This window comes from Anguilla anguilla, chromosome 8 (assembly GCF_013347855.1).
Source record: "Anguilla anguilla isolate fAngAng1 chromosome 8, fAngAng1.pri, whole genome shotgun sequence".
NCBI classification, from domain to species: domain Eukaryota; kingdom Metazoa; phylum Chordata; class Actinopteri; order Anguilliformes; family Anguillidae; genus Anguilla; species Anguilla anguilla.
Genome location: NC_049208.1, coordinates 34,633,286 through 34,647,270, shown reverse-complemented (window position 1 = coordinate 34,647,270; position 13,985 = coordinate 34,633,286). Strand labels below are relative to the sequence as shown.

Sequence of the window (13,985 nt, the reverse complement as noted above, 5' to 3'; positions counted from 1 at the left end):
TGGTCACGGGTGACAGCATATTGACTAATATTCCAGAAAATGTGTATTTAATAAATATCTGTGTTGTTTGTTCTGATAGACGTTTCAGTATCAGAAATAAAAAATTCTGTGAGATCATGCATGCACAGGACATGATTCAAATGTTGTATATCCTTGTCAAACGAATATGTACTAAAACACTGTTACAGTGAGCATTTTCCTTTTGACATTATGAGTTGGTCCTTCCTTCATCTTTAGTACTGTAGTTTTCAGATGATTAGAATGAGATTTTTTGTGTTATCAGAGGGATTACTGTGCTAACTGTAGAAGGGAACTCTCTACTTCACTCTCACCTGCTATGATCTCCAGTGCAGCAGTGGAACGCCCATTATTATTTTTTGCTGATTTATTTTTCTTTCTTTTTTCTATCTGAGATTATATTTATTGAGTCATGCCTTCCATCTTCCATGCTTATTTTATCAACGTCCTCCATCACTTTGTGAGAGCACAGAGAAACTATATCTCCCATAATGCACAATCTCCCAGCAACCACTTCTTTTCCCCGACTGCAGATTGCTCACACGTGCAGGGCGAGAGTATAAGATCCTGTTCAGCTAATATAGACAGACTACTCTGTTGCGAGGCTGCTTCAAACTGCACCAGTCAGGTCTAAATGTAATACCAGCCTGGGTTTTTTTCACAAAGCAGGGTTACTGAGTTAGCTGGATAATTGTTTTGAGTAAACCCCGGAACAGCCCTTTTTACTTCAGTCCATGTGCCGTATTTTGGACGGTACCGGGTTTTACTCAGTGCACTTATCCAGCTAACTCAGTAATCCTGCTTTATGAAACACGGCCCTGTAGTTTCCTCTCCCTTATTATACTGTAGTGCTTTTATATCAAGAGCAAAACAGCACTCTCTGTCTCCTCCCTGTGGTCATACTTTGTAATGGCAGCTTGTGCCATGTATAGAACAGCAACCCCTAGTGGTGTCCTCTACAGTCAAACAACACAGATTTATTGAAAATTTGGAAGGGAGCACAGGGTCAGTCCTGCATTACTTATTCAAATTTGGATAAATTGTACTTAGTTTAGTCTTTAATACACATGAAAATTCCTCCTATTGTAAATCATGACGATACTTAAAAACAATGCTTTTTCTCACTCCTACATCCATGCAAACAAAAGAGAGAAATATCCAGAAGTGTGTCATTGCTTTTCCACAACCAAGGGTGAAAGCGGAGTTAATGGGGAAAATGGATCTGAGTTTGGAGTTTGGGAAAGAGGAGGAGGAACACTGCTGGAGGGCGTGAGAGCATTCCTCCCCTCAGAGTTCTTTATCAACAGAAATTATATCTGGCTTAAGCTGCAGAGAAGCGGATAATCATCCACAGGACTTCAAAATGGCCACCCTTGGTGTCATACTGGTAGGCTTTGAGGGTCAGAGGAATAATTAACTCATCCATAAAAACTATCGCAATTAACTGGCCTAACAGCCTTCCTCCAGCCCACAAAAAAGGCTGGCCAATGTAAAAGAAGAACATGCCATGGAGAAAATAACTCACTTTGTTAGATTAGAAAATGAACAGTTTGACAGGAAATAGTAATTTGGTGAACACGTGCATGATTTACTGCTGAACTGCAAAATTTCTGTGCATCCAGGAAAAATACCAACTCCCCACCCTCCCAATCTGTGCTCTGTAGCACATTTAGCTACTTGATATGTGCTATTAATATCTAATAATCTTGTGCAACTTCGGGGAAATAATTGTCTAAGAATGCATCAGGGTCTCGTCATCAATATTAAAGCAACATTGACTAATGTGGAAAAAACCCTTTTTTAGATCCATAATTATAATTTCCCCCTGGAAAAACCTCAAATGTCCACAAATATTACATTCAAAATTTTCACTTTTGTGTGTTGAGTCCCACCTCTGACCCAGTGAACAACATTGAATTGCAATTCTCAATTTCAGTTTTTTATTAAATCTGTGCATCTTCTCCTTGTGTTTACAAAGTGGTGATAGGGTCCACATTCCATTTCATGTTCCAGAAGAGATTAAACAAATTTATTCTGATCAATTCCTGTGTCTCAAGTATATTCTTTCAATGAAAGGTTTGTGCTTATATAATTCAGGTGAATCTTAATAGGAATGTTTTGTATGTGCTCACATTAACATTTAGAGAAATGGTATTAAATATTAGAATATGTGAATCATTATTGCACAAACCAACTCAGAATTTGAGCAGAGCCCTTCAGTGTCACAGATCCATGCCTCCCCCCTCAGCACCTGCAGAAGGTCCCAGCTGCAGCAGTGCAGTCTCTGTGCAGTCTGACTCATTATACAGATAATGATGTGTTCCCTTCCACACAGTCGCTCACAGGATTGGTCAGCATTTAAAAAAAAAATTTTTTTGGGGGGGGACTTTTTTCAGCTTTATTAGACAGGAAGAATTAGGAGGCAAGGTTGGGGAGACATGTGACAAAGGTCAGCAGTCGGACTCGAACCACTGACATCGCAGCTCGCAATGAGCAAGTGTAAAGCACTCTATGGGCTACGCCACTGGAGGCCCCAGGATTGGTCAGCATTGCCTATCAGACTGTAGTTTGTGCTCTTTTATTATGGTGTTAGAGAGATCAGAAGCAGCAGTGGAGCCCTCTGATTGGTCAGGGTGTGTAACAGCAGCCTGTGTGATGTGTGCTGGGAGAGCTCTGGACTGAGTGACTTCACTGTGCTGGACTGCCTGCTGTTCACTGCTGATGCATGCTGTGAAATCTTGCATTAAACTCTTTTACAAAGAATTCAAAATGCAAAGTCATTGGAAATGCATTCAACTTACATTCCTAAATAAAGGCTAGGATGCACTGAAATTAAAATGTAGCGTAATCTTTTTGAAAAGAGAATCTGAATGATTCCATAATAATCCATTTTAGCTCAATATTTTTGAGCAAAGCCCCTCAATGTCTCGGGTGAGTGGCTCCCCCCTCAGCACCTGCAGTTGGTCCCAGCTGCAGCAGTGCAGTCTCTGTGCAGTCTGACTGAGGGAGGTTTTTGTACGGCTCTGTATCACTGTGTGAGCGGGTAGCTGTTGTACTGCTGACAGTAATAATCTCCTGCATCTTCAGCCTGGACTCCAGTGATTTTCAGTGTAAACTGAGTCCCAGATCCACTCCCACTGAAACGATCAGGAATCCCAGACTGGCGAGTAGTGGCACCATAGATCAGAAGTTTAGGAGCCTGACCAGGTTTCTGCTGGTACCAGTGGAGGTAGCTGCTGGAAACACTCTGACTGGTTGTACAGCTGATAGAGACAGTGACTCCCAGCTGAACTGACTAAGCTGCTGGAGACTGAGTCAGAACTATATCTGCCATTGATTCTTAAAAATCAAAACACTGAAATGGATGCCTATACATGTTATTATTCAAACAATTTGCTGAAACCTGTTTATTTGGACTAGGCTATAATGTCAACTTTTGTGAAATCATTTATTTTGTGAAAAGTGAACAATGATAATGTGATCTATAACCAATATCTGAAATTAATGTGGATCCATCATTCTCACCCTGTACAAGGAGTCCCAGCGACACCAGCAGTAAAAAGTTTGACATCATCATAATGCTGCCTGTGTCAGTGTCTGTGAAAGGACTGGACAGTCACTGATCAGTACTGGGGGTCTTAAAGAGTGTGGAGCAGTGAGGCAGGACAGGTATGCAAAGCCCCTTCCTCTATACAAATCCTGTCACACACAGTTAGAGGAGCTCCAATGTGTGAACAGCAGTTGGTCTGTAGAGGGCTGGGACACATGCACTATTCACTGATGTTTTTACCCAGTCAAGTATTTGAAAGTAAATATTACTGATTCTGACTGCATGATTATTGATGTGTAACCAGTGAAGACTGGCTGAATATGAGGTATAATTGAGAAATATATGGTTAATAAATGTAGATATTGTGTGCACTGATGACAGGTTCATTACAAGAGATCAAACAGTCAGGGACATCAGTCAGGCACAGTGAATTATTCATTTGCTGTATATCTATACAGAATCAATGAAAAGTGAAATACTGTATTGCAGTGAATGTTTTCTGATTTCCAGACACGTGCTCTATTCACTGCTGTTTTTATCTCTCGTGAGGCAGGGATTGGATGCCCCGCCCAGCTTCCATCTCTCTCTCTCTCTCTCTCCTGTCACCTCTCCTGATCCCCAGTGTGTGCAGGACCATGGACAGCAGCCGCTGGCCAGAGTGGATCAGCCCAGTCAAGGCCCTGGAGCTACAGAAATTATCCAACACCTGGGAGCAGCCTGTCTTCCAGGAGCGGCTCCAGCTGCAGCACATAGAGGCTCCCCACCGCCAGATAAAAGGTCCACTGCCCAGATCCTGGGGACTTCACTCTGGGACTGCTTCACTAGTGCTGTGTGATCGTCCCCACAGATGCTGACCCAAGCCTGTGTCTCCCAGCTGAGCACACACAGAGTCAAGGAATACACAGAGGTCTTATTGTTTACTTTAACGGACTGGGATCTGTCAGTGACACAACATTGAAACTTCCACTTTCACATCAGTCTTATTATCCCTGGGGTAGAAAAGGCACTGATCAAGACAAAATTCTAAATTAAGTTAAAGTGGCCATTGAATCAAGAATGTTTTCTGTTTAAGTTGTGTTCAAAATGAGGTCTGAGTAAGACTAAGAAAAGTACAAATTAAAAAAGGTTGAATGAATACCTGTGTGGCTGTCCATGGAACTGAATTCCTCTGGGATTCGACGATTGCAGGAAACTATGACGCTTTCCAAAGAGGAGGTGAACAGCGCTCCTCTGCTCATCTCGCGCTACTACACCTGTCACCGTCACATCATTTATCATTTCACCTGAATCGAAGAACATTTGTTACTGAATGTGTTTTGAAACATATTTAATATTGATGACTCGGACACCATAACGACTTGCGTTGATAAGCTTTCCGAACATCATCTTAATTGTCGTTCCACGATTCTCCAGCAGGGGACTTCCTAAGGCTACACATGTCTGACGGATCAACAGCGTGCACAATAGGCAGGTTTTTGTGCAGCCAATTAATCAGACTGAATCACTGTGGTGGACTTCCGGTGGCGGGACCAAACTGGAAGTCGGCAGTAAGTGGCTATACAAACAAGGCTTTTCAACATTTTCCGCAGACATATTAGAAGATTCTATCTGTTTTAATACATTCATTTTACATTACGTTTCTGCGGTTTGTTTAAATTTTACATTCCACATTCTATTTTCTGCCGGCTGAATCAGTCGTTGAGCTAGAAATAAAATAAAAGATATGCATGTGCAAAGCTCAAAAGAGTACTATACTTTTGCGTCGGATACATACAAATCCAAGTACATGCAACTATTTTTTTTTACAAGCGAATCGTTGATACATTTGAAAAGCTGCGTGAAGTCGTAAAGAATGGAAAAGCCAACGGTCGGCTGTGTCTCGAGTGAGAGGTTTTTGTACGGCGCGTGAATGAGTCTGTATCACTGTGGTACACTTTCGGTGGCGGCACAAAACTGTCAGTTGGACGTAAGTAATTCTCTTCCACATCCTTCACTGTCGATGTTTTTGCGTTCTTTTTTAAATATGCTGTAATTTTCCGACGTTCGATGTCGTGAATCAAAATTGTAATTCTGGAGATGCGTGAATGAAAAACTGAAATGTTAGTCAGATTGTCAAATGATGTCAAATACTTTTTATTCTAGGACATTTTGACTTCAGGCAGTTTGTCTTTATCGTAGGCCTATTGATGTTTAGGTGACCGTACTGCAATAACTTTCTATTTTGCGCTCGAGGTGAACTAAATTAAATTGCATTGGCTCCATTGCCGTCGGCAGGATCACTCTGTAGGCGAATGTAATTTATGGCACAGTCTGCAAAACGACAGTCTCTTTCTCAGAAATGTGGAATAAAATAGTGTTGTCCACCTAACCATAAATATAAAAAATTAAAATGATTTAATCAGAGTTATTTATTTTTCACACTTTAAAATGAAATTGGATCATAGCCTACTTCATACACTTTGTCGTTTGTGTTGGTTATGAAATCCGATCGTTTTATTCATTCAGATTTTGTTTATTTTAATGTTTATTTGCGATCGCATTATTATATTAAAAATTTTGTTACATTACAGACTTATGTTCTTATGTTCTGATGTCATAACATTCTCTAGTCTACGGTATATTATGTTTATATTGTTGATTTTTTTTTTAAAAAGCGAGGAATTTCCAATGCAATGAAAATATTTGCCAAATGGGTCATTCTTTTGAAAACTTAATGTAAAAGTTTTATGAAAATCTTTTCTTGCTGTCAGAGTGCGCGTTCAGTTCATTCTGTAGGTTTTCAGCGTGAATATCATTATGTATCCATTCTTTTGCAAGACGTTCTACGTATTGTATTGGGTCTATGGTAGGCTACTGAAATAATCAACAGTTCAAGCTGCAAAAGTGGAGTAAATTGAAAGTACTGCACTAGAAGCAGTTCTGGTTGTGATGAAGAATTTTATCATTGTTAAGTACTACCGTCACGATTTGATAATAATGGAATGCATGCAGACAGAACCTTTAATAATGTCAATGTACTTTATATTGTAGAATATAAAGCAAATGCGAATAAAGTCTTTTCAGACATTCCAAATTAGTTGTAAGTGATAACTTCTGTATGACATTTCACATCCACTGTCTGACCTCACTGTCTCTGCCATGTCTCCCAGGTGACACAGTCCCCGCCCTCACAGTCCTGCCCCCCTCCAGTGTGGAGGTGAAGCAGGGGAAGGCCACACTGGTGTGTCTGGCTAACAAGGGCTTCCCGTCAGACTGGACTCTGCGCTGGAAAGTGGACGGTACCAGTAAGAGCTCGGGCGTGGCCGGGAGCGCCGGGGTCCTGGGGAAGGACGGCCTGTACAGCTGGAGCAGCTCCCTGACTCTCAGTGCGGACGACTGGATGAAGGCGGGGTCACTGACCTGTGAGGCCACAAAGGGCTCCCAGGCTGCCCCCCCTCAGACACTGAGGAGAGCTGACTGTGCTGAGTAGGGCGGGTGCAGGCCCAGCTCACACACTCTGATCACACTGTGTTTACCCTGCTCTGCTCTCAGCCTCTCTGCTCCTTACTGCTGCACACTGAGCTGGGCCTGTGTGTGAATCCTTCCTCCAGCCTGAGCTGTCACTGCTAATGTCTCACATGTGCTCTGCTTGTGCTCCTCAACAAATGTGCATACCTGCCTTCTTATTTGTGTGTGATTTTGGCAATAGCTGTTAGATAAAAATCATTGAAATAATAAAGATTCTTTGAAAAGTTATTGTTTGACTGGCTGTTATTATACAAAGTAGACTTTGTGCTAGTGGTGTTTTTGTGCAATATCTGTAGTGATTCCAGCAAGAGGCCAGCCCTCACTCTGATAAAATCACAATTACATTCTTGCCACTGAAAATATTTTTGCAATAATCCTAAGAATTCAAATAAGATAATAAAAATACAACTTTAAAAATGTGTTAATTGGAAATGAATATATATCATTTATAGAGTCAGTGGTTTAATTCTAAATAGGTTTTCATTCCTGTCTGTATAGTATATTTGACACAAATGTATTGAGACACCACTAAGAAATATTACATGAGTTTTCTTTTCATGGAAAATACAATTATAATTAATTACGAAATTATTATATACCAATTTATAAGAGACTCAGCCAGAGACCAGATAGAGGTGATGAGAGGTTGTGTGTGAAATAACTGTTAAGGAGGGGCAGTCCCAGCTCTGGAGGCCTGCTGAGAGGAGCAGTGATGTGTGAGCGCGCTCAGTGCAGTTCTGTGCAGCAGGATGTGTGCTCTGCTCACACTAACCCCCTGGGGACGGCCCAGACACCTGGCCACAGTGCTGCTCTATTCCCAGATTGAGTCAGTCCCACTGAGGGACAGCAGAACCAGCCTGCCCTGCCCTGCATATGCAAATCTGAGTTTCACCCCCACAGCTTGCAGTTTCTCAGCCCAAAATACCCCACCACTGAGACAGCTGTTTGAGCATGAGGAGGTAGAGGGCTCATTTCCATAGTTAGCTAAGAATAGATTAGAGATTTCACGTGTGAGGAAACATGCACCCTTACTTATCTGTGCTGAAAAATAATGTGATACTTAAATTTAAAGTTTAAGTATCACAATATAAGAAAACTTAAAATGTCTATAATCATAAATACTGTGAAATCTAAAAATTCAATTGTGCATTCAAGTGAGAAAATATTTTTTAAATGAAGATTAGCAGCCAAGAAATAATTATGCTTTCATTTTAAATGCAACAATGGATAAAGTAAAGAAGAATGCATTCTCGATTCATAAATATTCAGAAAACAACATCTTCAAAAATTTGATGATTACAATTTCTATTTGTATTTCACATTCTCCAAAGATTGTTGAAAAAATAGTATTTTCTGCATTTCAAAATTTTCAGTGGCTTCAATGAATGTTTTAGTCATTTAAATGTTTCCTTGTGATTTCATGGACTGAAAAAATTTATTGTATATGTTGCACTTCTCGAATGGAGAAAAATAGGTCGCCATAACTGTTAGGTTACAGGTTAAAACATTATTTTGGAGTCAAATAATTGAAATATTATTAAATTAGTGCTGTTCCATGTAGCACCAGGTAAGAGTGCACCCATTTCTTCTCCACTCAGATACTTCTGCTGTTTGGTGCATCAGAAGGGTCGCTTACAGTTGGTGACCTTGACACTTGACAGGTATCTGAGGGGTTTTCTTACACTTTTATATATTCCATCCTTCAAATTTCCAGATACACAATGCTGCATTTATTCAGCAACCACAAACAGGTTTTGGTAATACTAACCCAGTACTAACTCCATGCCTGAAATATAATGGATGCCTGTTCAATTGAATGCATTAAGCTCAAGGGATATCGGTTAAAAATGAATGCATTGATATCCCTTGAGTTTAAAACGATCAAATTAATAATACAGGAGCTTGTTATGGAATTCTATTCGTGCTTTATCATGCAATGTTGTGTTTAAATTGAATAACTAATGAGAAAATTTGAAACTTAAAAACAAAAGATGATTGTGCCAATCAAAGAAATACTGTCACAGAAAATAAATTCTGCGATTCAGTTCATTGTGGCTGAGCTGTCACCAGGATCCCATCTGAACAAAAACACCTTTAATTACATAAACACTGATGTATGTATTCAACTTAAAATACCCTTCAGACAGCAGTTAATTTGAAATCCCACTCATTCCTCCTCTAGGAGAAAGTACACATCCTCTGCTTAGGTGAACTCCAGGTGATCATTGCTCCTTGTGAGCTGAAATACGACATGTTTCCTGTGATGCTGAGGTACAGTAGTGTGTGTGTTTCAGCAGCAGCTCTGCTATGGGTTCTGTGTGTGACACAGAGCAGCTCCTCTTCAGTACAGAGAGGGGATTATTCAGGGCTGTGGCTCATTGTCGCCCCCTACTGCCCAGCTGTAAATACTGGTGTTCCAGATCAGTGTCTCCCCCCTCAGCACCTGCAGTAGGTCCCAGCTACAGCAGGGCAGTCTCTGTGCAGTCTGACTGAGGGAGGTTTTTGTATGGCTCTGTATCACTGTGTGAGTATAGTTTTACTGTTGATGTAGTGGTCACTCTGACAGTAATAATCTCCTGCATCTTCAGCCTGGACTCCAGTGATTTTCAGTGTAAACTGAGTGCCAGATCCACTCCCACTGAAACGATCAGGAATCCCAGTCTGGCGACTTGTGGCAAGATAAATCAGAGGTTTAGGAGCCTGACCAGGTTTCTGCAGGTACCAGTAAAGATACTGGCTATTGGAGTTGGTGTAAACGCTCTGACTGACTGTACAGCTGATAGAGACAGTGTCTCCCAGCTGAACACATCGAACTGTTGGATCCTGAGTCAGAACTATGTCTGCCATTGATTCTGGAAAACAAAACATGGAAATGGAAGTCAAAACAAATTAATATTCTCAAGCACTGTGCAATATTCTGGTAATTTTGACTATACATTTATGACAATGCTGAGAACAAAGTTCCTTTGTCAAAAGTAAAGAAAGAAAATGTAGCATGACAAAAATCCAAAGTTAAACTGGATCTGTCAATCTTACCCCGAGCAAAGAGTCCCAGCATCACCAGCAGTAAAATGTTTGACATCATCATAATGCTGCCTGTGTCGGTGTCTGTAAAAGGACTGGACAGTCACCGATCAGTACTGGGGGTCTTAAAGTGTTTGGAGCAGTGAGGCAGGACAGGTATGCAAAGCCCCTTCCTCTATTCAAATCCTGTCACACACAGTTAGAGGAGCTCTGTTGGGTGAACAGCAGTGGGTCTATAGATGGCTGGTACTCATGCTTTACTCACTGCTGTTTTTATCCAGTTGAACACTCAAATGTCAATATTACTGTTTCTGACATTGTACTGTATGATATTAATAAATATATAACAGGTGAAGACAGGCTGATCATGAGATATGATTGTAAAATATGTGTTGAATAATTTCACATGTTGTATGCTCTGATGACAGGTTCTTTACATGAGTTCAGAAAGTCATAGACATCAGTCAAGCAAAAGAATAATTCTGTTGTACTACAGTTATATCAAATGAATTAAAATGAAATACTGTAGTATTGTGAATGTTTTCTGATTTCAATAAACAGACCTTCTTTCTCTGTAATGAATGCAATTCTCTAACTGCAATCACACACGCATGTGCAATTGTTATATGTAAATAGATCCCTAGCTTACTAATATGTGATTCAAGGTAATAACCAATTAGAAAAAAATGGATGAAAGGATATATTTTATATATTCATTGGTTTTTTGACACAACTACACCATTTTTAGAAACATGACTATCAAGCCAATCAAAACAATTATTTCACAGAATTATGCATAACTGACACTTAGGTTCCTTCCAGGACAGCTGAGATGTCAGCTGAATCCCATCTGAACAGAAACACCTTCAGTTACATAAATTGTTGTGTATGTGTTGAATACATACTCATAACACATTTCTGGAGGCAATTCATTTGACACCCCACTCATTCCCCCTCTGGGAGAATGTACACATCCTCTGCATTTGGCAGAACTCAAAAGCAATATGGTGATCATTGCTGCTTGTGATGTGTTTCCTGTGATATTGTGGAACAGAAGTGTGTGTGTTCCAGCAGTAGCTCTGCTATAGGTTCTGTATGTGACACAGAGCAGCTCCTCTTCAGCACAGAGAGGGGTACATCAGGACTGAAGCTCATTGTCGCCCCCTACTGCCCTGTTGTAAATACTGGTGTTCCAGAACAGTGCCTCCCCGCTCAGCACCTGCAGTCGGTCCCAGCTGCAGCAGTGCAGTCTGACTGAGGGAGGTTTTTGTACGGCTCTGTATCACTGTGTGAGCGGCGTGCTATAACCCTGCTGACAGTAATAATCTCCTGCATCTTCAGCCTGGACTCCAGTGATTTTCAGTGTAAACTGAGTCCCAGATCCACTCCCACTGAAACGATCAGGAATCCCAGACTGGCGTTCTGTGGAAACATAAATCAGAAGTTTAGGAGCCTGACCAGGTTTCTGCAGTACCAGTGGAGGTAGTGGTAGTAGCCAGTAACGCTCTGACTGGCTGTACAGCTGATAGAGACAGTGTCTCCCAGGTGAACAGACCAAGCTGCCGGATCCTGAGTCAGGACTATATCTGCCATTGATTCTGAAAAAGAGCACAAGGAAATGGATGTCAATACAAATCAATATAGTCAAACACTAATATTCTCGTAACTCTGGCCAGACATTAATGGCCCTGTTGTGAAAACAGTTGTGTTGTGAAAAATAAACAACAAATATGTGAACTATAACTAAAATCCCAAGTTAAAATAATTCCATCTTTCTCACCTTCTACAAAGAGTCCCAGTGTAACCAGCAGTAGGAAGACCGACATCATCATATTTCTGTCTGTGTCAGTGTCTGTGAAAAGACTGGACAGTCATTGATCAGTACTGGAGGTCTTAAAGTGTGAGGAGCAGTGAGGCAGGACAGGTATGCAAAGCCCCCTCCTCTATACAAATCCTGTCACACACAGTTAGAGGAGCTCTGGTGTGTGAACAGCAGTGGGTCTGTAGAGGGCTGGGACATGTGGACTATTCACCGCTATTTTTATCTGTCGTGATGCAAGAACTTCATGCCCCACCCAGGGGTGCTCGCTTTTATCTCTCTTGCCCACACTCTCAAAAAAGATTTGTTAATATCCCACACACAGCTTTTGTGTTACTACTTTTGCATTACAATTATGCTGTACAATTAATGTGTTAGGAAGTGGGACTTTTTTTAACACAGACTGTGTTGAAATTACACAAAATGTTTTTTTCTTAACCAGGCACAGATGTGTGTTAAATAATGATACATTACGTGTTGTTTTTAACACTAGAAAGGCTGACACCATCGGATGTCTGGACTTTAAAATGCAAAGTACTCCAACAATGCAAATGTAATACCCTCCTCCATCCATAACTTTTCCAAAATAACTGGGCTTAAAATAACTGCATTGTCAGAACTGTAAAAAAAACAAATAAAAAACATAAAAATAAAGAGTCATTGAAGAAATACAGGCAGTTTGTGCCATTTTCTTCACAAAACCCCCCACCAAACAATCGGTAGCAGGTGCTGATAACCAGGTGTGGATTGGTTTCTCTCTTCTCTGGCACGCTATGCAGCAACTGAATGGCTGATGTTACAAATTTCTCAGTCAAGAGCCATCAAAACTAATTTTGCTCATATAATCACACAAAATTAATTCACTGCAATTATTTGATGAACGTGATTTGCTTTGATTATTGACATCAGTGTGGGGATCAATGACTGTGGCCATTGTATTCTAGAAAAGATCGGTTTATAACTCCCTGAAAATAACACCCCTGACATACGTTCAGGTTTTCACTGAAAAGGTACCTTCAGATATAAACTCTGAATAGACTACAGGATGGCAAAATCATGCAAGTGAATGGGACTGGAGGAAGCACTGAAATTCAGAAGCAGCAGCTGCCAAAGCAGCCATGGTCACAGCATCACCTCACACACACATCACTCCTGGGAAGAAAACTGAGTGCCAGGTTGGCAATGCGGTCGGAACGTAACTAAAGATGACTGTGTGACAAATCAATTTGTGTGTGGTACCTGCCCACGCAAACAACCAAAACAGTGCGTTCCCTGTGGAATTGATGTGTAAGAGGACAGAAAGTACATTTATAACCTCAATCAAAATAGCGGGAGCCAACGAAAGATGAAGCGAGCGGAATTTGTCTTAAATATTGCACTTAGTATTTCAACTACTTTTTCCAGGATGTGTTTTGCTTGTTTTAAGTGCTTTTCTGTCAGGGAACGGGGGCCAGGACCCAAACGCAGAGTGTGAAAAACTCAAACTCAAGGCAAATCCAAGATAGTCGGGCAGAATACACATAGGCAGGAACACACAGGCAGAAAACACAAGCAGAAACACATGCGGAAACACAAGAAACCAGCACCTGAGTCAGGGAAGCAAAGAACTTAAATAGACAGGAAAACTGATCAGACAAAGGTGAGCACAATTCACAATTAGACCAAACAGGGAAGGGATAACTTGTTAAAGAATCTCCAGCTTGTGCAGAATGCAGCTGCTCGTATCTTGACTAGAACTAAGAAGTATGAGCACATTACACCAGTACTAGCGTCACTTCACTGGCTACCCATTAAGCATAGGATAGACTTCAAAGTTTTGCTCCTGACTTTTAAAGCTCTGCATGGACGTGCACCTGTGTACATATCTAACCTGCTCCTACCATATAAGCCCACAAGGTAACTCCGATCCCAAGACGCAGGCTACTTGGTCATCCCAAGAATTTCCAAAAACCTAAAAGGTGGTAGGGCTTTCTCCTACAGGGCCCCACTATTGTGGAACCAGCTTCCAAAATTTATAAAGGAGTCAGACACAGTCTCAATATTTAAATCTAGATTAAAAACGCACCT

General features: G+C 40.9%; 1 protein-coding gene and 1 gene segment (V, D, J or C); one reads left to right on the top strand and one right to left on the bottom strand.

Annotated features, from left to right (window-relative positions):
* Positions 1–3,693: 3,693 nt before the first annotated feature.
* Positions 3,694–7,200, top strand: LOC118233635 (immunoglobulin lambda-like polypeptide 1). The gene is made up of 5 exons (XM_035429435.1): positions 3,694–3,893; positions 4,122–4,345; positions 4,985–5,115; positions 5,483–5,534; positions 6,718–7,200. The coding sequence occupies exons 1-5, from the start codon at positions 3,889–3,891 to the stop codon at positions 7,035–7,037; spliced, it is 732 nt and encodes a 243-aa protein (XP_035285326.1). The 5' UTR covers positions 3,694–3,888; the 3' UTR covers positions 7,038–7,200.
* A 2,354-nt stretch (positions 7,201–9,554) lies between these two features.
* LOC118233538 lies at positions 9,555–10,146 on the bottom strand. The segment is given in 2 exon segments: positions 9,555–9,927; positions 10,112–10,146. Coding segments are annotated over 2 exon segments (357 nt in total).
* Positions 10,147–13,985: the final 3,839 nt, after the last annotated feature.

What these genes read in the sequence shown, in the direction of transcription:
- LOC118233635 (XM_035429435.1), top strand. An exon ending in TCCCCACCGCCAGATAAAAG is followed by an intron (nt 4,346 to 4,984) that starts GTCCACTGCCCA and finishes ATTCTCCAGCAG; the next exon opens with GGGACTTCCTAAGGCTACAC. An exon ending in GACCAAACTGGAAGTCGGCA is followed by an intron (nt 5,116 to 5,482) that starts GTAAGTGGCTAT and finishes CGCGTGAATGAG; the next exon opens with TCTGTATCACTGTGGTACAC.